Source organism: Argiope bruennichi, chromosome 1 (genome assembly GCF_947563725.1).
Source record: "Argiope bruennichi chromosome 1, qqArgBrue1.1, whole genome shotgun sequence".
Classification (NCBI taxonomy): Eukaryota; Metazoa; Arthropoda; class Arachnida; order Araneae; family Araneidae; genus Argiope; species Argiope bruennichi.
In genome coordinates this window covers 8,649,575-8,675,992 of record NC_079151.1, presented here as the reverse complement: position 1 = coordinate 8,675,992, position 26,418 = coordinate 8,649,575, and the positions used below count along the sequence as shown (strand labels likewise).

The 26,418-nt window shown below is 31.3% G+C and overlaps 1 protein-coding gene across 2 annotated transcripts in view; it reads right to left on the bottom strand.

Annotated features, from left to right (window-relative positions):
• The window catches only part of LOC129954800 (U4/U6.U5 tri-snRNP-associated protein 2-like), a 62,653-nt gene that overhangs the window by 9,423 nt on the left and 26,812 nt on the right, over positions 1–26,418 (bottom strand). For both annotated transcript variants that reach the window (XM_056068175.1, XM_056068184.1), the window contains exons 7-12: positions 21,135–21,360; positions 17,848–17,993; positions 13,063–13,108; positions 6,431–6,654; positions 3,304–3,365; positions 1,032–1,167 (exon numbers count right to left, since the gene is read on the bottom strand). In XM_056068175.1, the coding sequence (XP_055924150.1) occupies positions 1,032–1,167; positions 3,304–3,365; positions 6,431–6,654; positions 13,063–13,108; positions 17,848–17,993; positions 21,135–21,360 (840 nt within the window). The remainder of the gene's footprint in view (positions 1–1,031; positions 1,168–3,303; positions 3,366–6,430; positions 6,655–13,062; positions 13,109–17,847; positions 17,994–21,134; positions 21,361–26,418) is intronic.

The following is a 26,418-nucleotide window of genomic DNA, read 5'->3' as shown; positions in this document are numbered from 1 at the left end:
AATTTTCACTACATACATTAAAAAATGGCAACATTACATTATTCAATATTTCTGATCAAAGGGAGACATTTGTCACAACGTTTTACAAAGTTTTTGATTACATCACATTATTCAATATTTCTGATCAAAGAAAGAGATTTGTCATAATGTTTTACAAAGTTCAGAAAAAAGTGCCGCAGAGGAATAAAATTTACTTGTAACCGATCACTGTTGAAATGGCTTGACCAAATCCATAGTTTTGTGTGTTTCACCAAATCTGAACTTTAGAGGATAATTCAAAATTTCTTGGGTACCACTGATGGCATATGAATGAGGTTCAGTATCCTGAACGTTTCATAAAACATCATGTTAAAGTTTAGCTACTGAAAGATTTTTACCAAATATCATTTCTGACATGGTCTTCTATACGATTCCATTCAACAGTACACAAAAACAACACTTCTATTCCTTGCAAACAGAGCTTATTTTCTGAATCTTTCCCATATACACATGCAATTGTTAAATTAAAAAGCTAAAAGTTTGTAATTAAAAAGTAAAACAATCACAATATAAGAATATCAATTTGAATTATTATTATTATTATTGAAATGGATAAATTGTTATTTTTAGCAGCAAAGGCTATCATTCCTTATTGTCAGAGACAGATGAAGTTGGTGGGGGAAAAAGAATTATGAATTAAAGCAAAAATGTCTTCTTTCAATGTGTTGGAATAGCAAAACATAACTTAAAAAGTGTATAATGTCCATTTTAAAGAACAGTAAAACTTATTTTAAAAACGATATATTTAAAGAAAAGAAGGATGATTTTGTTAACAACAATTTTAGAAATAAAGAATAAAAAACCGTAACTAAGCAATTTGATAAAACAATGAAAATTTGTACTGCATATCAAATGAGGGAAAAAAAACCTTTTAAAACCTGTAATAATTACATAAATCGACAACATAGAAAAATACTTTATCTGAATTTTATTTTCATATGATGCAAAAATTCTTTTTATATAATAATAGCAAAAGGAAAAGAATATCTTACCCTGTGCAGTATGTGAGTCCGGTAAGTACCCTTCCCAGATCCGGGCTCTCCGTCGTGCACTATATTGGCGATGAGATCGTAGATGGCCTGCTTCTCGTGCGCTTCTGGCTGGAAGATTTCGGAGAAATCTACATTTCTGGAAAACAGAAGAAACAATAATTATTGCAAACAGGCATGAAAGAAATGAAATGAAATGAATGAAAATGTGTGCAGCCCAAGATGAATTTTCAGGCAAGATTTTATGAATTTTGAAAATTGAAATTCACAAAATGCTTTAAAAAATAAGTATTTTAAGTCAGTGCATGGCTCCATTTCAAAAATCCAGAAAATATGACATAATTTTGAATTCCAGTGTACATAAATATATAAAAGAATACTTTAAAATAATTTCAACAGAAAGTTAAAAAGACAGTCTGGAAAAAAAGAATTTTGCCAATTAACATGATTTTAATTAATTCTGTGGCTCACAATCTTATTTTCAGGCAGTTTCATTAAGGAAAACTACAGGACATTGTTTCGCTATGTCATTTTACAAAATTTGTATAAATAATTTAATTACAATTTTTTATAGACATGCAAGGGTTGCCATGTACAGAAGTTTCTCTTCCTTCCTTTTTTCCTTTTTTTTTCTTTGTTAATGAATGAAAGTTCATTAGCAAAATATTAAGATTTTTCATTTAACCTTTCCAGTGCTCGCTTAGGATCTGAAATATCTTTATAGACGTTAGAGAAAAATAGCAACAAGAGGGGAAAAAAGTTTAATTGCCGAATTATTCCCTAAAATCTTTGACAATCGGGTTTTGATTTTTTTAGCCCCCCCCCAAAAAAAATTTTCACATGCAATTTTGTTTTAACCTTTAAATGTCGGATGTTGCCTTTTAGTAGCATATCCAATTTTGTCTTCTAAAATATCACGAGAATAAGACTGATGCCCTAAGATTAAAGTCCAATAGCATATGAAAATGCTGATAAAAAATAAATAAACTAATTTTTTTTATACGGACCCTGCACAAAAAAATTCTCAATGAGTAAAATGTGCCCCATCCTCTCAAAAGATCATGAACAAAATTTCAGAATTTTATCATGAAAATTCTCAAAGATATGTTAAAACAAAGTTAGTGAAGGGTCAATCACAAATTAAAATGCAAATGTTTACAGCTTCAGTGCAGATGACGCGACACAGGAATGCATCATAAGAAAATTAAATATGCTTCATATCTTTAGTTTTAAATATAAATTTTAAAATCTATGTTTCCTGAAAAATACTTTAAAATTTTATATCATGAATTACAGAATTAGTACTATTACTTAAAAATAGCACAGTCAGTGAACTTGTAAAAAATCTTATGTAAACTTTCATTAATGTAATCTTTCCTTTAAGTTATTATTTTTACACATTTTTAATATTTTTGAACGAATAAATATTAAAATTATTATTTATTTATTCAATCATTAATTTTTATGGTAATTTATGTAGGACCCCTAAAACACGAACATCTGACATGATATTTTTCTCTTTGCGAACTCATATCCAAGAATCGAAACGTGGTTTATGTCAGCATTTATGTAGTTTCATATCTTTCAGACGTTTTGTGATAAAAATGCTGAAATTTCGTAAATGATTTTTATTAGAAGATGCAGCACATTTTACTCACTGGGATTTTTTTTTTTTTTTTTTTTTTTGTACAGGGTCCGTATAAAAATTTAAATTTTGTATTTTTTAAAGTTTAATCTCTTGAAAACTTTAATCGATTTCATAGCAATTTGCACCTTTTTTTACGCAACTTTGTAATTTACAGTATATGTCTACGATCAATATTTCAGGAATAAAAGCTGCGGTTAAGGCTTTTGAGACACCCTGTATAACTAACATTTATAAAATATTACTACTGAAGTAAAAAGCCAGAAAATATGAACACCAGCAGATTTAAAGTTAAGAAGAGGATTTTTAATAATAAGATTACGGAAGGAAAGGAAAACTGGCTTTCTTATTATCCAATAAGACCTTCTGCCAAATTGCACTGGGTAGTTGAGAGTCTACTGTAACTTTGATTATTTATTTAACAGAAATTTTCCAGTCAAAGAGTGAACTTATTCAATGTATATATATATATATATATATATATATATATATATATATATATATATATATATATATATATATATATATATATATATATATATATATATATATATATATATATATATATATATATATAATTACTGCTTTTTAGAAGTTCTATAAATGAATTTATGAAAAATTCTCACTCACTTGATGGGGAAGTTCACAATTGTATTATTCTTTTCAATGAAAAAAGTATTCTTTGTGAATCTCTGTAAAAGAAAGAATACTTATAGAAATACACAGTAAAAATATTTTACTGAAATACATTAATTCAATAATAAACTCAAATCATAAAATAATGCCTATCCAGTAACTAGAGAAAAGACAGTGACATCCAACATTCATCCATTTTTCCGATTTTTTCCCCTGTTGCATAAAACGACAGTCCTGCTTTTAAATATTCCAGTGCTAAACGTAACCTAAACAAACATTTGTTTGCAAAAGAAAGGGCAGAAATGATGAGATTAGACCTGATAAGAAACCGTTAATAATTAACTTGCCAGGTGATCTTAACTGCAATTCTGCGATTTTTTAAAATTCTGCATTTGCAGTTTTCTAATTCCTCAAACCTTCTCACTTGAAAGAAAAATCATAGAAAATTTCAAGCGATCTTTTAGACCTCCATCTCCTCCTCCTAGTTCAATTTTCATATTTTGAAGATAAATGTGCCAAATTCAATAATATCAATTTATAGTCTTCATTAATTCGTTTGCGGCATCAGGACCAATACAGCTTCATACTTTAGTAGTAGATGCGACTTGACGAGATCATATCGATTAACAAATAATATTGGGTAAAACCAACTACATCAAATATACCTATATGAAAAGAAAAAAAGTCAGTTAAAAAATTTATTAATTATTGTTTACCAACAATGATTCTTAATGATTCACTTGCACATTGTTCGTACTTGTATTACTTTTAAAATTTGCTGAACGATGGTGCGAGGTTTCGAACCTTTCTCTCCTTTTGGCGTTTATTGGAGAATTTATTTGTTTCTGTCGGAGCCACAAATATTTACAGTACAAATGTACACAAATGTTTACTCCCAAAAAGTTTATCGTTTCTAAAAATTTACAAAATAAATAAATAAATAAATAAATAAAAAATAATAATAATAACTGCACTGCAATGGTGTACTGACTCATTTTAAGTAAACTTTTATATTTGTTAAAAACTTCAATTTTGTCTTTAACACTTAAATGAGTTCTTGTTTTATCCCTTTTGATTTCTAAATTCTACAACAGGTAATAATGGTTTACGGCTATTCAACAGAATTCAAACAAGACAGTGGCAAACAATTTAATTCCTTAAGTTTATTATTATTTTTAAATTACTGAGTATATTGTTGATTGTATGGAGAATATTAAATGATAACAAAATAAAAAAAGTTAAATGAAAATATTAGCAATGACGCAGATTTCATGTTGTCCATAATATGCGTCCATATGAAAAATTTAATAAATCCGTATTCATGATGTTTAAAAATAAAAAATCTTTTGCGGAAATATTAGCAATAAAATTCGATACTTCATAATTCAACAAAGAGACTTCTTCAATGAGGAAAACAAATTATTATTGTAAAATACTTATGATGGAGATTTACGAGCGAATATTGCAAAACATCAAAAGCATTTATTTATACAGCAACATATACATGAAGATACTACAGTAAATGATTAACAAAGAATATTAAGGTAGGTTGGGAACAACATCGGATGCGAATGCATATAGGAAATGAAACGGAACTCCAGCTTTGGTGTGCATAGTTAATCGCGTCTAAAACAGAAACTTTAAAATTTCTGTTCCAATGCTATACTTTTATCAAATTCTTCATAAGCATTTTTATTTTAAATTTCGTTTAAAGTCACGCATTACCTCATGACCTAAAGGCTAAAGTGCATTTGTATTTGGTGGAAGAAAAACCCTTCGATCGCTGTTAAATTTACGGGTTGATTGTCGGCGTTCAGCTGTCCACATTGGCGACAACATTTCTTTTCTGACTCGAAAATTAAAAATCCAGTTTTGGAATATGTCGTTCCCAAATATTTGCCGCCATCCATTTGAATTTGCTTCATATTCAATTGGAAAGGATTTAAGGTTCTTAAAGCAGCGTGGCTTTCTGCTCTTACATATCACAAACGGTTTCAGTTTCTCATTTCCAATCATATTAACTCCAAGCAGAAGTGAGAGGCGGCGTTTGCTCGCTTTTTCAGAAGTGGACTTTTCAATCTTAAATGACAGAGCTTCATCAAGTAAAGACGGTAAAATAAGCGAATTTCATCAAAATTAAAAACATTTGATACATCAAACCTAAATAAAATGTCCTTGAGAACAGTCATCACCATCAATAGCAAATGCTCTTCCGCAAATCGCTTTAAAAAAGAAGGGGAATGTCTGTCTTTGAAACATTGCACCCAACCATTGCCTGGACCTTATCTTCATAGCATTGATGTGGATTCCATATGACAGGTTCTTCTTCGTATAGATTCAAAAACACTATCACTATTCCGATCCATAATAAAATTCTTGAAAATATAATGTTTTTTAAAATTACGATGAGCAGCGATTCTGGAAGACACAGGTTTTTGGAACGGATACACGATTATTCTGGTCCTCAGGTTCGCCAGTCTTTTGATATCTGTTTATTTTACCGGCAGTTTGCAGAAAATTCCTGATGCTGCCGGGCATACACAAAACGGGCAAAGCCATGCGACGCGGTCACCAGATGGGTCGGCTGCAAAAACATTAGTGCAATTACGCCATTTTATAAAAATGAATTGAGAGAGTGAAAATATAATACCATGCCCAAGTACTAATTACTTTAATTGGCAAAGATTAGAAACAAAGAAAAAAAAGCTTTATGGCTGGGACGCCATTTATTCTTCCAGCGCAAATTAGGCGCATTTCGTACTGCCTCTTTGGGAATATTCAGTGCATGGTAGTATTCACTGTTGAAGGAAGAGGGCGCGGAAAAATGGTATGTCTTAAAATCCCTGGATCTCACCGATTTCTTTCCTCTTATCGGTTTTCTCCCTTGAAACAAAACTTTATGACTAAGCTTTCGATCTATCGTATTCAATGTCTAAAAATTCATTTTGCATTTCTTCAAAAAATAAAGCACTTTTTCCAGACAATCACTAAATTGTGTGTTCATAGAACCATGATTCCACAAAAAGTTTCTTTTCTTCAGACTTAGGAAAATTTATTAAAATCTAAAAACATTTATTTGACAATCGCCATACTTTCTCTTTTTCTATGAGAAATAACTCACCTTTATGAAAAGGATGAGGTAAGGTGGCAGTCGTGTAATTTCAAATCTCTTCATTTTGGAGTCCTTGTAAGTTTTGTACTCTTTCTCACTGATGCCATTGAATTTGGCTAAGATGTTAATCAGGGGGACCTGTGGGATGATGTTTTCTGTCAGCTCATCCTTGAATAGTGGAGGAGGGGGTAAATCCAAGGTCAGGTACAGAAAAGTCGTATCTTCTACTTTTTCTATGAAAAAAGAAACACAAGAGAAATTTAAAAGAACATTTTAAAAAAAATAGTAATAGATTTTCACGGACTAATTCTTGAATACTGCTAAATATTCGCATTCAAATTAAAACAGGTTAAAAAAAAAGGAGTGATCAAAAAATAGCTAAAAGTTTTTGATCACTGTAATTAAAGAACTTCATTAAAAATGCATCTTCCGACTTCATTCAAATTACATCCACATTAGATATCGTCTACACATATTTATGAAATATATACTAGACTTCTAAAAACATCTGACAAGACTTAGAATTCATTTTATCATTTGAAAATAAAATTTGCTCTCAACAAGAAAAATTTTTAAGTTGTTGATTTTCCGAAATGGTGAATGTTATTGAGAAAGAATATATGCTAAATTTCATTTCCGCAACGAAATTGCCTCACAAAAGCATTTATAGTATGGCAAAAAGTTTTTACGGACGACTGTTGATTAAAAATAACAGTTGGTATGAAAGTTTGAAAAAAGGAAGAGAATTCGACGTGGATGTTCCGCGCTCTAATAGACTATCCACTTTGATTAATAGTGATAACAATGACATTACTGAAAGAGACAGTAAGAAACAATAAGACACAATACTGAACAAGTTCCTGTGAAGCAATTTTAAAAGATTATTTAGAATTGCAAAACGTCGTTTCTCGAGTTTTCTATGAAATCTGTTCCAAAAACAATGCTTTCTTAAGGCAATTCTTTCAAAAACGCATTATTACAGTTGATGAAACTTCGATTTATGCTTTTGATATAGAAACAGCTTAACAATCAAGTGAATGGCGATGGAAAGTTAAAGCAAGACCGGAAAGATCACGTCAAAGTCCCTCAATAATCAAAGTAATGTTGACTGTTTTCTCTTGTAATTGTGGTGTTGTAAAATATGAATTCCTGTCAATTGGATGGAGAGTAAAAAAAATCTTATTTCAACGTGAACCTTCTCATTGAACATTTATCACTGATTTTTGACAAAATATATTCAACAATTACGAAAATTAGCTTCGATCTTTAAAGATGTTTAATGAAAACGAATTAAGAGGCAAATTTCGATTACTGGAAAAAACATTGGTAGAAGTGCAGTGCAGTCCGATGAGATGCAATAGATTTTGACAAAAAAGGAGATGCGCTTTGTTTTACATCACATTGTTTTATATAAGAGTGACAAAGTCGCCAAAATTAAAACACCCCTACTCTTAGTTCTCTATACACCGAAATGCTCAGTGTAAAGACTCCAAAAGTACTGAACATAAATTCTAGACATGGAGAAAGGATGACGAGGAAAAAATATTAGATCCAGAAACACCGATAGGTGGCCCTGCACAACAGAAAATATGCTGAAAAGACACAAATAATCACAAACTGAAACTGTCATTGTAACTGCAATTTCGCACTATAAGCACAAAAGTTTGCATAAACCCTTCATCTGCAGCTATTGTTCTGGGAAAAGAGAGAGAGGTTAAAATTGGGAAAATGTCATTCCTATCAGCAATGGCTGTCACGCTGCTAGAATGTGCTTTTCTTGTGAAGTTGTTTTATGAAAACAATTAAAATGCTGCAGTTGTCGACTTAAGAATTTTCGCAAAGGACCATTACTTCCACAAACTCTCAGGAGAATGATCCCTCGATTCGTGAAAATTGAAGATCTTAAGAGTTCATCCGGGTCGAGGAAGCAAATCGACTTGTTCAGATGTCGTTGAAGATATTGCCATCACTATTGTTGAACAATCAATGGATAACGTTGTAGGCTGTAGTAGTGTGTACGTGCAGTGTTACGGCACATGGGAGTTCCCTACAGTATAGTGCGGAACGTATTGAGAAAAATGGTGCATTTTTACCCGTACAAATTCATTACAATCAGAAGTAGCTGCTCACCGATTGGGAGAAATGACCAACCTTAGCACTGACATTTCTGGCTAGAGTTGAAATGAATACATCGTGACCATGGCAGATTCCATGGAGCGATGAAGCACATTGGAAGTGGAACAGTCAACACCCATAACTGTCGTATTTGGGACATGGAAAACTCTTGTACCTTCCAAGAGATTCCACTTCAATCATCGAAAGTTATAGTCTGGTGTGGATTCATAGCCACATTTATTCTTGGGCCTTTCTTTCTTGAAGAGGCTCTTTAATTCCCAATTAGATCCAGAAGCACCGACAGTCAATGCTGTACAAAACAAAATATGCTGGAAAGACACACAATGCACATTTTATTCCAATGTATCAAACATTCCTTCACAAGGACCTTATCGATGCAGGTGAAACTGCTCAACACGGTTCCTTTCTTCAAGATGTAAAATAAGCCTTCTGTGGATAGCTTGTTTAACTGCGGATGGTCGATTGAGATGCTCCTCGCATGTAGAATCATACTGTTAATCAAATCTGCCACGGTCACCAGACATTCTCGATAAAAAGATTACCAAAAATTACAAAGATTAAGATATGAAGAACGAGATGATCAGGTTTTCGGAAACACACGAATAATTACTCTATCATTAGTAAAATGTTACCGAAGAAACTGTTGTATACAGAGTCTAAAGCACGGTGGGGCTGCATCTTGCGTAAAGGTAATTGAATCAAGATATAGACGCTGTTGCATTTAGGTACCACAAAATTTTTGAGCATGTTTTCGCTGTCCCGTGCATGTCACAAGACCTGTCGTGTACTCGCCTATGGTACACGGGTTCTTTTACTGTGATTGAAAAAAACTACTCTCCTTGAAAAAATAACTATAACATTTATTTCTACGACAAGACAAGCTATTCTATATACATATTAAGTTTAAATGACTGCATTTCCGAAAGTAAACAGTTCAGTATCTTTTCAGCTGCTGATCACAACGCTGTTCCGTTTTTCAAGTTTTTTTAAGTTGTTGTTGTTTCAATCCGGAGTTGAGTTGTTACTCGCTTCGTCGAAGATTGCGGATTCACGCTACAAGACCTTTGAAAACATACAGGAACAAGATTCTGCCTTTCTTCTTTTTTAAACCAAGCTAAAAAATCTATTCTATTAACCATCAGCATTGCTGTTAATGATTTGCTAAGAGGGTATTTCTGGCGTTTTTTGTAGCTTTTCACCACACAACCGTAACTCTCTGGTTTTCACCTAATTTTCGTAGCAACGACGGGAATTCTGTAGCTATTGGAGGATGTGTAATAATAATAAAAACTTGTAATATTCATTACTTGTACTGAAAAAGGAATTATTTATATGATTGGAATCCATGAAGTCAGTGTGATTTTTTTTTATATGGCTATATAAAGTTAGCACTTTTATGAAAATACATTTGTAAAAACAAACAAACCAATATTTTCAATAAGCGTTGACATACTTATAACATATGTGATGCATTATTCTTTTCTTGTATAACCCATTTGTAATACACAAATATTTTGTTAAAATATTCATACATATACACAGCTAATAAAACTCAATGTAATTTTTTTCATTCAAGATATATTTATATCCACAAAAATTTTATATGTACTGATGTAGGAATATTTTAATTTCACAATGCACTGGCATGCTAAGAGATTGATGATATATTTAGATTTCTTTCGTTAATGTAACTGCACTGGCCTGCAATATCTTACTGATTTGAAAGTACTTACATTTTCATACAACACTAGCGTGCTTTATTAATAAAATAAACATGAAAGTGACCTTTCAAAATCTAAACTAAATTATTCATATATGTACAATAAAAAAATAAATACTTTCGAAATAGTAATCAAAATGAAATCTTTAAAAAATATCAAAATCATCACTCTTAATTAAATTATACAAAATTCTAATGCAATTCAAAATAACAAAAGTCCTTCAAATTTTTACTTTCACTACATAATTTAGACGCTTCGCTTAGTTTTGGTTTGGCACTGACAAACCCAAATTTTTCTTTCACAGGAATTCCTGTTAAAGAAACACAGGAGCAATGTTGTTTCGTGTTTTTGTCTCAAATTAAATTTTTGGTATTTACCCATTTGACGACAAGAGAATCCATGCGCAACAGGCAGTGATATTCAATTGTTTCTTTCACTCAATGATTTTAATTTTTCTTAGATCGTTCCTTAGATTTCTATTCTTTTTTAGCTATTGGTTTTTGACCCTTAAAGAATCAAAACACTGTTATGCATTTCAAAGCAATCCCAGTAACTGCTACCATTTTATTTTGACTGCAACATATGAGCAAGATTACAGTTCAATATCCATTTTTAGAGTAAATGATAAATTTATTACTATAGCACACATCACAAACATCAATTTAAAATTTAAATATTATAATTCAGTTGACATAACTGGCTGTGTAGTAAGAAATTGCTGCAAAAATAAGTACTTTTAAGCATATTTTAAATACTTTAGATTTAAAAAAATTAAACACCTTTGCACATGTATGCATACGTAAACCTGCATTTTTCTAAAGAAAGGATGGTTTATATTTTATAATTATGCAAAGTTTTTATTTAAAAAGAACTCCTTTTTAAAATGTACATTCTTTAAATTCTAAAATTTATTTCTATATTTGCACACCATCTTCTATTGTAAAGCAAATGACGCCCCCTTAATTTTGACAACAACATAAAAATGAAAAAAAAAAAAACTATCACTACCAAAAAAACTAAGCCAACTTTTATAAGATGAATAGTAAAAATCTCTGATCTCTTTCAACATTCCTTAAAATTAACAATTCATTTAGATGGATACATCATTCTGAAAATGTTGATATTAATGTAGAAGCACAGCATGACCAAACATTTCATATTTCATTTTTATAAATACAACAACAAACAAGACTCAACACGGCTGGGATAGTAAGTGTAAATTTTCTTCTGCATTAATTCACTACATTTAGTAATTTTATTTGCAGCCATATAAAAATAAGAACTAAAACACCCCATAATGGCTACCATCATAAGATTGGCAAAACTGCCATGAAATTGAGGATCGGACAAAGCTATATTTTAAATGTGTTTTTCAGTCTCTTTTTAAATGGAAAAGAATAGTAACATAGAAATGGTCAGGTTATATGAAAACTGTCTTATCGCTTTTTACTTCTGAAGTTAAATACAAGCTATTTTCAAAAGGCCTGATGATTTCATAAAAACCTGTTTTTAAACCTATATGCATAATAATAATGTTATTTTAACTTTTAAAAAAATTACAGAAAAATGAGAATATGTATTTTATGAAAAAAGTAAAATGCTTTAATAAGTCCTTGTTTTCATAAATAATGAAAACAAATTCATGAAGCTAAAAATAAAAACAGACAACATTACAGCTTTACATTAAAATTTTATCATACTCATATTTCAGATAGTTGACTAACACAATTATACATCACAGTGAGTAAGAATCTTTGTGGTTGTACAAGAGATTGTTCCAAAACGAAATATTAACAAGAACAATGATCGAATGTGTAACAAACTAAAAAAAGCTTCACTATGGTTGTTTTTAGAACAGCTTCTATTCCATGAATCTGCGAATCTGCGAATGAATCTGCAGGATGAATCTGCGAATTTTCTTTAACAATACATAAAAAGAATAAACATACATTTATGAGACTTAACTAAAACAAATACTTCTCCAATCCTACTTTAGTACGAATGCTTTTCGAAGTTGCAACAAGTATGTCATACGCATTTTGTACTGCCCCTTGGGGATAGCCTTCTTGGTATTTCAATAAACAGTAGTGCAAATTATTGAAGAAAGTGGGAGTGGGGAAAAAAGATATTAAATTGCATCTTAATACGCACTGGTACCACTCAAAAAGTTTTCTCTGAATTTCTAGATAAAATTAAGCACTGTTTAAGGACCTTTTTAAAAAAATTAAGCCCTTTTTAGATGCTTAAAAATGATGTTCAAATTTAAGCACTTTTCAGGACGCTATGTACCCTTTAAACTGCAGTGAATGATGATGACAGAATATATCAAGTAGGAAGCAGAAATTGGATTATACATTTTCTTAAAATTTCCCAACAGTTATATCAGTACACGATTTGAAGAATTTTTATTTATATTCAGTAATTTTTTTAAAAAATCATGTGTTAGAAAACATGTATGTGTCTCTATTTTAAATGATTTGAATGATCTTTGATATATATATATATATATTTGTTTAATTGTGATCAAAAAGACATGATCAGCTGTTTTAACATGGTACAATTTCTAATTCTAAAAACTTATATTCGATTTTCATAAGTATTTTTTTACGAGGGATTGGTGAGAACTTATTGGCACCAAAAAAAACAAAGATTCTGTTTCAACAACTTTTTTACACTCAGTGCATACAAACTGACATGAAAATTGTCTATCATTTTGCATATACAAATGCTCCACATTCTACATGTGCCTTATATAGAAATATTTATTAAGGTGATAAAACTTACCTTGATATTCTTCATTCATCAAGAGTTGTTGCTTTTCCTCTTCTGTCTGAAGAAGAAAGGATTTTTTTTTTTTTTTCATGTCACAAACCAAACACAACAAAAATGAGATTTCATTATACAATTTACAATCGAAGTTCATCATTCATGCAGCTAAAAATGCTTGTAGGAGCATGCAACAGGGGAAGGAAATATAATTTATTTAAAAATTCGAACTAAGAAAACCTGATTTTGAAAATGAGAGGGAAAATTCTTCAATTTTTAAATTAAAAATATCACTAAGGATTCATTTTACAATAAATAAGTTTTAGTAAATCTTCAATCACATTAAAAATAATTTCAATAAATTCATCATTTTTATAAACAAGATGTTGCCTAGTATTTGCGAAATAAAAACTTCCAGTATTCACAGCAAGTTTATTGAGGATACTTAACATGTAGACGGCATGATATGGATATAAACACAAAGATGGTGCAAAACGTTGTAGCTCTCGGCGGCTAACAACCAAAAAGAATCATACAATTGTAAATACCTCTCCTCTGCGTTAAAATGCGTCAATCATTTTTCCCAATGCATACTTCGTATCCAGTTGTCGCTTTTTAGCACCCACAGCACATTTTTCTCTACTCCCAATTTCCGAAAGCGGAAAAAGATAGATCGGAACACTACACAAAGAAATTGTAGCACTCTAAACTAGTGATGGACTGACCAGACTGCCTACGCATAAAATACACTGGTGTAAGAAATTAAGAGAATTTGCATACTTTAGCGAATTGCAAGAAATGAACTGAACTGAAGAAAAAAACCACGGCTTCTAGATAAAAATGCAAATGTTGTACGACAAATACGTAAGCGTACACGTGTGTGTAGGAGGAACCAGCAGAAAAACAGGCTTTATAAACACGTGGAGGGAAGACGAATTTCGTTCGCTAGCACACATCAGCGAATTTCTTGCTGTTATTTTGCAGCAATCGGTCGGAACAGTAAAAATAAGTAACCACCAACGTTTAGATGATGGTATGAGGTGGTGAATTGTTTGCAGGTTAGAGGCAGGCCAATCACAAGTCCAGATATGCAGAGAGTTTCCTTTAACGCCCAGCATCGTGTGTAAGCTATGGAAACAATCCCAGGATACTGGATCCATCGAGAGAAAGTCTGGGAAAGGTCGTCAAAGAGCCACGACGGCCAGAGAAGATCGCCATTTATCCATTTTAGAGAGGCGTAACTGTGGGGCTGCGGCTTCTCAGCTCTCTCGGGACCTGTATGCAGCCACAGGAACCCGTGTATCAATGGTGAATTGTTCCAAGAGACTGAATGAGAGAGGATTGTTTGCCAGAAGACCGGCTGATTGCGTCCCGCTCACGTCTACGAACAGGAGAGTCCGATTAGCATGGTGCAGGCAACGTAGTGATTGGAGTAGGGAGCAATGAGCAACCGCTCTGTTCACCGACGAGTCCCGTTTTAGCCTAAACACCGATTCTCGCCGTATTTTCATATGGAGAGAGCCAGGGACCCGCTACCTACCTTCCAATGTCAGCGAAATCGACAGTTATGGCGGTGTAATGGTCTGGGCAGGCATCATGTTAGATGGCCGCACACCTATCCACGTTTTTGACAGAGGCTCTGTGACTGTTGTGAAGTATAGGGATAAGGTCTTGGAGCAATATGTTCGCCTTTTCCGGGGTGCAGTGGGCCCCGAGTTCATCTTAATGGACGATAACGCGGGGCCACATAGAGCTCTTCTGGTCGACGAATTTCTTGAGAGTGAGGATATTCACCGGATGGATTGGCCAGCAAGGTCTCCAGACCTCAACTCTATAGAGCATGTCTGGGACGCTTTGGGGAGGGCAATTGCAACTCGTAAATCCCCTCCGAAAACCATCCAGGAACTGAAAACAACGTTGGTGAATGAGTGGGACCAATTACCACATGTACTGATAAACTGCCTTATTTCCAGTATGACATCACGTTGCAAGGCGTGTATAGCTATAAGAGGGGACCATACCCCTTATTAACCCATTTCTTTTGTGTATTCTGCAACCGCTGTTTCAGACCTTCAGACTTCCATGAGTGTTACGCACAAACATGTGTGTCTATTATAACTGTTGAATGTTTATTTTGTTTGCATTGTTTCAACCTATGTTCACACCAAATTTTATTAAAATCTGTCCAGTAGTTCTGGAGATCGTACATCAAATATGAAAATTCTCTTAATTTCTTACACCAGTGTAATACAGGCCCTGTAAGGCGGTGAAAAAACTAGTGGCCAAGCAGAGAGGAAGGGAGTGAGAGAGTAAGGAGCGGCGAAGATCATCTGATATTTATTTATTCATTTGTATTTATATGCGGTATAGAGATGTGCTCCATTGGCCAAATGTGCAAATAAATAATCTTGCGATTAAAATCACTATTCCTTTTCTCCGGTCACACATTCACAAAAACGTTATAATTAAAAGATAAATTGTTGCAGCGGTGGGTCGAAGATTCAAATATGCCATCGAAATTCCATTTACTTGTGGTCAACTACCGAAGGAAGTGGTCTTAGCAATCTATGATTAGCGAAAATTCGTCTGAAATGCCCAGCACTTTTTCACAATGGTTCATGTTTCTTAGTGGATTCTCGTTTTCTTCTCGTAATTAAATCAGTAAATTAAATTCCAACAGAAAACGAAGAATCTCTCACTAAGACTGAGAGTCGCAGAGCAAAGGAAGCGGGTCTCATTTCGATCGGTGAGAAAGAAAAATTATATTATCAACAATCAAATGTCCTTATGATTCATGCCTAGCTTTTATAGTACATTTTCAGTTGTGATGAGAATATATTTTAAAAAATTCACTTCCATCCCATGAAGGAAACGGAAGTAGATTAACATAATATGATTTTTTTTTTTTTTTTTTTTTGCTTCTCCCCCCCCCCTTTTTTTTAGACAGTCTCTGTTTTGCAGCATTGTTCATAAGTTTGATGTGTAATAAATAAAATATTATTGTTTTTAAAAAAAATGGGTAGCAAAAATTCTTCACTGTTAAGAAATTCATTCATTCATTGTTCAAAAATCATTATTAAGAATTTGATTAGTAAAGCATATGAAAGATGCTGATGTTTTTTCTATCAGTTTTTATATGGTAATTGTACTATTAAAATCTATTTCTTAGTCATAACATTCAATGGACCATATAAATTATTTTTACATTTTTGACAATAACAATATCGCAGACATTTCTCCAGAGATTTAAACTGCGTTTCCGATTAGAATTTGTGTTTCAAAGATGCCCTTTCACGTTAAAAGCAAAAAAGCAGTCTTTTTTGGCAGAGGATATATATCTATAGCTAAAAAGCTATAATGAAGATTTGGCGGAAGAATTACTAGATGCCATCGTACCTAAGAGAATAGAAAAGAAGCAGAAACAAAAGTTAGGAAAAAAGAGAAGAATATAATTTACAACTGGAGAAAGAAAAATTATTCCTTTGAAAAACTTCCGTCTTGAATTGGAATTATCCTCGAAAAATTCGGGTGCAATTCAGAATGGTGATAAAATTCCACGAACAAAGCAACTGGATGAAACTGATAAAACAGTTAAATTATTAGCATTTAAAATACCTACGAATGATTCCATCTCCACCACCATCTGAAGTTTAAAAAAGACTTTTAAAGGCCCTTTTATTAGGAGAAAGAGTGTCAAATTTATTGGTTAATCTAAATAAGGAAGAATTTAAAAATTATCAATCACTAATGAAAGGGCATAAACCGTCACCGAAACTTTGTCTTGAAAAGTTAAACGTAATACCAATGAAACTTTCTCCCAATTCGTGTCTAGATTTACATCAATATGGTTACCTTTATTTATAATAAAGACTAGTTATTTTTTGACGAACAGTTGGTTTGCCGGGATTAATGGTCGCTAAAATTTTGAATAAAATATTTTATGTAAGTTGGTATTAGCAAAATGTTTTTCTTCTTTAGCAAAATGTTTCTAAATTTCAAATTTGATAGTCATATAACTCATACTAATATCATCCTATTAAACCAAATGTGCCTGAAATAACTCTGGCTTATTGAATTATATATCAGGTATTTTAAAAGTCACGGAAATCTTATTTTTGCATCTATTTTACTAGATGTTTATATTATTGTTTCATATTTATACAGATACATGCTAAAAACGTTCCTCAGTTTAATTTGCTGTGAAAATTAATATCTAAAACTTTTAATGGCATTATGGTAACATGTTGATAAAAATTATTATTATTATTCAATTCCTACTATTAGTTCATACACTCCCTATATATATATATATTTATATATCTTGTTCAAATTTTCAATCGTTAATAAAATACTTTTATTCATCCACTCAAATTCAAATACATTTTTTTAAACTTCTGGTAGATGACACTTGATGTTAATACAGTTTTTTTTCAAATATTAATTAATTAAATTTCACACAACAGCAACAAGTTATTGACATCTAAATAGGCCATTAAAAATAAATACTCTCAAAAGGTACAGTGTGCTAATATTTTATGTAACACTTTGCATATACACATAGAGAGTTATCGAAAAAATATATATATTTGTGGAAGGAGAACAACTTTTTCTGTCGAATTTTCTTCATGATACAAACTTTGTACTTTTACAAATTTGTGCAATTTGCCTACTACAAACTATTTCAGCCCTATTTTTATTCAACTCTCAGTTTGTACTTAATTTCTACAAAACCCTTCTAATAATGAGAAGCGTAAACACACTGATACCTTCAGAGAAGAAAAATTAAAATCAGCCAATACTCACTGCATCAATAGGCAACAATGTTCGTGTGTATATCCTGAGAGCACCTTGAAAAGTTTTATAAACTATGCTGCTGTTTGGCTTCTTTGTCCCATTCAGAGCAGAATGCAAGCTATTAAGGAACCAAGACAGAAATGCAATAGGGTCCCCTGAGAAAAGAAAGAACTTGCAATTTTAATAAGCATTAAAAACACCAAAAGCATGTCATTATTTTGAAGCAAAGATATCAGGTGAGATTCTGTGTCACTTTCAAAATACTTCAACTAAAATTCCTTATTTTTCTTGTGTCGCTGGGATATTCCACATTCATAAAGCAGTATAAAAATTCAGAAAAAAAATAATATAAATTAGTCTACTTTTTATCATATATAAACAGAAAGAATGCCAGAAATGGATTCAATTTCATAAAGCAGTATAAAAATTCGGAAAAAAATAATATAAACTAGTCTACTTTTTATCATATATAAACAGAAAGAATGCCAGAAATGGATTCAATTTCATAAAGCAGTATAAAAATTCAGAAAAAAAATGATATAAATTAGTCTACTTTTTATCATATATAAACAGAAAGAATGCCAGAAATGGATTCAATTACACCTTGTCAAGTTTGTATATCAATGGTTACATCAATGAGCTTATTTGATATGAAAAAAAATTACAGTGATGGAGATGGGTAAATGAATTGATAATTGATGGATACGAAATTGACACTTCACATCCACCAAGGAAGTAAAAGACAGCTACAAGCTTAGCAAGTCTTGCTAACACTTGGAAAAGGTTATGTCTTTTGGAAATTTCATATTCTAACTATGAAACAAGATATAAAAAATAAATTATGAAAAAATTTCATGTGAAAAACTGTTACCAAAATGTTAAATTTATGGAACCCTCAATATCAAAAACTTTGTTGTATTATGCTTTAATTTCAATTTGTGCTATATGCATCATAATATATATAAAGAAACAACAGAATCTCCTTAATTTCAAACATGTCAGATTGAAATGTTGATAAAAATATACAACTAATTACAAAAAATAGTACCTAAAATACAAAAACTCCTATATGTAGTCCACTGAGTAGCCATGGGTGGAGAAAAGTGAGTCACCCAGCTTTACTCTGCTGTCAGTCATCATATATGAAAACTAAAAATACTGTTTTAAAACTAGCAATGTATGCTAAATGATATGCTTAAAATATTATTAGAGAAAATCCACATATTTTAAAGTTGTACAAACTTTGAAATTTCCTACAGCAACACCTATTTTCGATATCATGAATAGATTTCCAGTGGCAAAATTATTTGGATTATATATTTTGATTAATATATCATGATTATATCAGGTGATATTTAACATTTTCTGTAAAAGGTCTTTTTCCATGTTTAGATGTGTAAGATTTAGATATTTTCTAAACATCAGTAATAGTATTTTTCTTTTAAAAATTTTTGTAACATTTTAAAATCATCCGTTAAATTACAGTCTATGTCTAAATTCGATTGATATTTTACACATAAAAAATATGAAATTTGTAAGAAATTTGATTCGTTTCTGGAAAGAAATTTTCAAGAACATTGAATATTCCGTTTTAATTGCATCTGAGCCCGAATTTCCATTACACTGAAAGCATCCATATGAGCAATAGAAATAAAATTCAATTTCATTGTTTGAAAGAAATATCCATGTTTAAAATTAATATCTTACCAACAGACAGAGGGAAAAAATGAACAGATTTTTAGGTATTTTTCCGTTAGCCGGGCGCAAATGTCGCCAATTGTGAACCAAACGCGAACCAAGTTGCCAAGCGAAGCGAATGACAAAACATGTGGTCGTAAGAAATTATTGCATTATTTGGGAAATTTCCCTATTGGCATGATAAATTGCTACGTCATCGTCAGAGTTATCCAAAAAACAGGGTTTTATTCTATCGATTGACACGTTGACTTCTTTATCCTTCATTTTGATGGTGACATTTTTGTCAGTTCTGTTTAGCACCTCATATGGTCCTTGGTAAGGTGGTTGAAGACTACGTTGAACGCTGTCGGTTTTTACGAAGAGGTGTGAACAAGTTTTCAAGTCTCGAAAAATGAATGGCTTTTTCTTTGATTGGTTTGTAAAAGGGGCAGGGCTTAGTTTATTTAAGAGTTTTTTTAGCGTTCTGATAAACTCAGACTGAGGTTCATATCTTGTATTTTCAAAAAAATCACATGGTAGTCTGATGTTTTCGCCATAAAGTAGTTCAGCTGGTGTAGAGTTGAAATTTATACGTAGTCCTAGGAGAATGATCGGAAGCGATCGTGTCCACCTTGGATTTGCATGGGACATTATGGCAAATTTGAATGTTCATAATTAGATTAAAATTTAAATATATAAAATGAACCAAAAATGGATGGCCAAGTTATGAAATTTATAACTAGCCTTTTTTTCTATTTTCATTTTAGGTGGATATGCCAAAGACTGCCCTAATACTTCTTTTGCCTGAAACTTTAAATGAATTTCAATTCCATTATTATGTGGAAAATTCTCTATGAAAATGCTCGACAAAATAGTGAAACTGGTAACAGCTTGGATGTTATCCATGAGACCATGGAGAAATATATGGAAGAATAATTATAAACTCAGACAAGGCTTTATGCTTCCTCCTACTTTGTGTTTGAATTCTGTTTAGTTCACCTAGCTTCCAAAAAAGTCGCAGCCATATGTAATCAGAAAATATTTTAAATGACCTGCACTGACACAAACCAATTAATTATTGCACTGGGAAATCGAAAGATGGAGGGGGTTTCAATAGATGTATTGTAGTTAAATAGTCCTAAATACGACATTTCATTTTAATACAATTAAATTCCTACATCAATGCCCTGAATAATAAACTCTACATATGAAACAAACATTTAAACAGTTCCCAGAATATTTACCTCAGATTTAAAGTAAAAGTAAATCAATGCAGTTTTAATTAAGCATTATAAGGACTTCAGCAAACATTTGGGAAATGCTCAATCACCTTTTTGAATGCAGTCGACAGTTTTTAGATGGAAAAAAAAAAGTAAATAAGAAACTTAAAATTTCTTGTATTTTCCATGTTTTAATGAAAATTTTCAAATTTCCCTGAATTTTCCCAGTTTTTTTTAGTCGATATTTAAATTTCCTTTGCTTTTCCGGTTCTTCTGGTGGTGTGGCAACCCTAATAATTCAAGCATTTTATTTATCATCAATTTCAATTGCCCTAAACTATAATTCAATGCTTTCAAACATCTACTTTTTTTACATTTTCCCATTTCAGAAATAATTACCTTGCTCTGTGATCTGAAACATCTTCTTACTGCAAAGCACAACAGCCTGCAGCATCTCATGAGGACTTACATGGGCCTTGAAGTTCCGTGGATTCCACAGTTTACGAAGTAGTTCACCGAATCTCTGTACCAATAGGAAGAGAGTGTCTCCAGGCGGTCTCTTTATGGACATGTAATTCTCCTCTCTCAAGAAAAAATTTCGGAGAGGCGGAACATGTGACAGAGCCTTTAATAAGACAAGAAAAAGTGTAATTAAATTGTAATTAATTGATGATCAACTTCTGTAATTCTGTAATTACAGAAGTTGATCATCAATCAGAGTGATTATTGCTATGATTACTACTTGAATAGTATTTGTCGCACCAGCCTATGTATTCTAATCATAAGGATACTGTAACTTCTAACACCACATTAAATAATAACAGATTTCAAAATAGCTATAATTTATATTTTTATACTTTTAAAAATTAATTTTGAATAATTTAATTATTAATACCAATAATCAATTTTTTTAGCCTGATGTCAGTAAACTTTTAATAAAGGAATTTAATCAATTACCAATTTTTATTTAATCTAATATATAAAACTGAATTTTTGTTTGTATTTTATGTGCTGCCATACTATTTAACATATCGCTATAAAACTTTGCCAAGTTATTGCTTGCACTTGTGCAAAAGTTATAGGATAGTAGAACTATTAGCATTTATTTTGGATGCAATAAAATGTACAAATAAATTGTTTCATGCGTTTCTAATATTCAATATTATTTTAAAATTGACAAAAGACAAACAGTAAGCGGCACACGTCATTCGAAATTAATCGCACATATATCAAACAAAATAAAATTATTATGTAATGATATTTTAAACTTTAATTTAAATCCAAATTAATTCTCAAATTTTTATCTTACTTTAGCAAATGGTAACTTCATTCTAAAATATTCTCTTATTTCCTGATCCCATTTTCACTTTTCTATTTAATTAATGCAACAAAAGTTCTGTGAAAATGCTTTTGTCAGCGGTTCCCACGCTCCGCGTGAAGGGATAGAAAATTGTCCAGTAAACACATTCTTTTAAAAAAGATCCCTGTGTTTCCCCTGCTTGGGTCGGCGCGTGTAGCAAAAATCCTTATCAAAATCTCATTGTATTTAAGCACCATCAAGAAATATTTTCCCTATCGATATCTCATGTTATATAAGACCAGGGATAAAATGTTCATGAGCTTTGCCTCATTTCTCCAAACGTTCGTCACTTAGTAGATCTACCAGCACAGCATTTGCAAATAAGCGAATTCAAGCTTGTCAAATAAACGAGAAACGATAAGCGAGTTTCGTTTGGTTATATTAACGCCCCGTCTGAAGCAACACCAGGTCTATTTTGGGACGGACCTCGTAATTTTGTACAGCGGTCAGATGACGAAAAACGATAAGCGAGCAACGAAGCTGTGAATGAATTACAAATTCACGTGCTTCAGAATCTCAAGCCCAACATGAGGGAAAAATCGAAACGCAACATTTATGTGCTAACTAATCACGCTCATCGAAATCAGAAGAGCAACATACAACAAGAATCGAAGTAACTATTCTTACCAGAAAGTCGAATGAAGAAGATGTGCTCATTCCACGCATTCCCATTATTCCAACCGAAATGCCTTTTGATTTCAAAAGGCCGCAATTCCCCATTCGACTAGCATTCTTGATGACCATGAACAAGGGACAAGGCCAATCACTTCAAGTGCGGATTGAATCTAGAAAATTCACGTTATTCACGTGGCTAGTTGTATGTTGTACACTCACAAGCCGGACAGCCAAGAATATTTTTTTAGTTGAATACGTTAAACAAAAACAAAAAATATTGTCTACCTTAAAATACTTGAAAAATAAAGTGAAAAAAATATATATATAATAAATATTATTTATTTCTTATACTTCTCCTTTATATATCATTCAGTTTCAATGAATATATTCATTGTCGACAAGAGAATAAATGCCGCTCTTTCTATCATTCCTAATTAAACAAGCTAACTATTTCAAATTTCAAACGATATTTCCAAAATTATTTACCAGCTAATTTTAAATAAAAACTATAATTAAAACTTAAATATCTAAATTATTTCTCCTACGCTGCTTACTCTTGAGAGATTAATGCAGAAACAATGGAATAATAATTTTTAAAAAAATCATGCAATGATAAGTTAAACAAATACATATAAAGGGGGAATACTTTTAAATATTTACAAACCAAATTTGATAGCATAATATTAATAAATTTTTTCATTGTTATCATATTTTCGAATATTTATTCGAAATATTGCACCTGTGAAAAATGATTTTGTAAGTTAAAAACATTTTAAACTTTGTTTCTCCGCTGTAGAACCCTCTTCCCCTCAATCTACAAGGAGAAATAAACATTAAAAAAAAAAAAAATGAAATCTACGATCGCAAATTTCAAGTTATTACGCGAGAACATTATTATTTTTAAGTCATTATTTGTCTTAATTAATTTAAATCATTAACCAATTTACGAGAGCTCCAAAACTTGAAAATGAAAATTGCCGTTTATGCTTTATTTATTGCCTACGCGACTTCGAGTTTCAAAACCCCTTAACCAAAACAACATCATGTTCTCACATGATAAAATGTAATTTGTGTTTCCCCATCTATAGCAAAATTGGTTAAGATTTCCTCTCCCATACAATTCTTCCCTAAAGACTGAAAACTCTCTACGGAAAAAAAAAAAAAAAAGCTTTAAATTGTTGACGGATTAAATAAGATGGGTAAAATTAAATAGCAAATGAATTTCTACATTGAAAAGGACAGGGAGAGCTGCACTATAACTGAACATATAGTATTTGGCTATGCTTGTATACTTTGCAAATTGTTAAGGAGGTGCATTATGTGATAAACTTTGATTTCAGTTTTTAAAAAAGTTCTTCTCCCCCATCATTATGTGGGAAATAACACTATCACACAATTTCAAATTCACTTACATTTAAGAGAAATGATTTATCCATTGGACTATTTTTGTAATCATGGGCACATTCTATTACATTACTACTATTTCTAAATACTGAAAGCATTAGCAAGCAACTTATTGTATAATAATAACACTTATTTATTACAGATCTCAGATAATTTTAAACTTTTACTGTAGCAAATTTAAATTTCCGTTGAAAACGTATTATTATTTTTATTTATACATTTTTAGGATGGCAACATTAGTTATAAAATATTTTTAGGTGTTTCTTTTTGTTGATGGCAACCAGTAGTTGTATTCTAAAATGTAATATATTAGTTTAAATATATTTTTGTTGGAATTATTTTTCAATTTAGAAAGTACAAAAATTACACATTATTTAAAAATTCACATCAGCTGCATAACTAATCTTAGCTTCTGTGACAGGACATTTGTGAAAAATCAAGATGTTTCAAGCAGTAAAAGATTTAAAAAAAGAAGAATCGATATATGTTGCATCTGAAATTGGAGATGCATTAACAAGTAATACAATAATAAGATTAAAGGATCTTATTTTGAACAGTAAAGAATACAAGATCTTTTAGGAAATATTTTTTCAGAGCAAAAATTACAAGAAGCTGAAAAAGAAGATAAAACAAAAATTGACAGGCTAAAATTTGAAGCTGAAAAAGAATCTAAAAATAAGAGTGAATTATTTTTTCTTTTAATTCTACTGCAGATTTAAATAATTCTAAGAGAAAGTTTATGTAGCCTAGATTGGAATTTAGACAATTTGACGATGAAATTAAAGATTTGCCTGCACATTGAAGTCGTTTGGAATGGATTCATAAAAATGAGAATAGCGGCTTAGAAAATAAATTTCAATATTTAATTGAAACATACATTCCAGTTTTTGGTTCTGATGCAAGGGAAGTGAGTTTTCAATCAACTGGCACTAACTATCAAAAGTCTAAGTTTGCAATAGTGTTTGGCAAGATGCTTTTATAGAAATATATGGTAGTAGCTAAAATTAATCATTTCTGAACAAATTAAGGAAAAGTGTTCATTAACTTTGCTGTATTATAAATTCGAATCTTAATTGCATGCATTAGAAATTTTAGGTATAACCAAAGATAAATCTGAGTCTTTTGAATCTTGTTTCCCAGCTGATTTTTTTAAAGGCTTGGATTTCTAATACTGACATGAAAGAAAAGTTGAATAATTTGACGCAATTTCTGAAAAAAAAGGGAGGAGAAAGAAAGAAATGCTTGATTGAAACCAGTTTGGTTTAGGAAAGGGCCAAGAGTATAAACCTTTGAAAAAGAAGCAATATAGTTCGGAAAATTTGAGAAATAGAGTACTTACAATTATAGGCTTATTAATGACCATGTCAAATAGAGACGTGACAGCAAACACTCAAGTTCAGATTGCTTTAAAGCTCAGAAAATGAAATTATTGGAGAGACAAAATACTATTCAAAGAAAAACGATGCTGCTTTGCATGTTTTTCTCCATTTCATGTAGTTAAGAAATGCCGAGTATTTTTAAAGTATAGGGTATGCTTTAAAAATAATTCTTTTTGATGTATAGTCTCCTTGATTTGAAAAAAAAAATGTATGAAGAGGAAAAAGAAAGAAAAACCTGCAGAAAATGATGTTAATATGACCAATTTTAATAAACACAGTACAAATATATTTCATTAAACTGAAAGCTCAACTGACATCTGATAGTAAACAGGAAATTGTGAGGTTACTTTTTGATTCTACATCGCACGTCTAATATTTTGAAAAGTGTAACTGAAGAAAAATTATACTAACTTTACACTGTGGAAAAAATAGTGCATTCTCTTTATAATAAAGTTAGTACTAACGAGTTCAAATAGAATTGCTATAAAGTGAAATTAAGAAATGTATACGGCAATTTTAGCCATAATTTTAAAGTTCTGGATTAGTCTACCATTTGTGAAAATATTAAATCAGTTTTTAAAGGTCCCTGGTTAAAAGAGATCGAAGGAAACGGGAATAATCTAACTGATATTGTGACAATTAGGAAATCATCAATATTTTTATTGGAGCTAATGTCATGGGAAAAATTTGACTGGTAAAAGAAAAGTCTTATCATCAGGTTTTCCGGTTGTAGAAACTTGGATAAACCTTAATGGGTAAGGTACCACAAGTAAAATCTTCAGAAAAAAAATTGACGATGAAAGTGTTATTATTATTTGTAAATAAAGCTGGAATATCAAATTTATGGAAAAGTGGATTTCATTGGAATAAGTTACCCACTTTAGAGGGCTCTAAAATGCGTTCTATTGGTCCAAATAAGATAAAA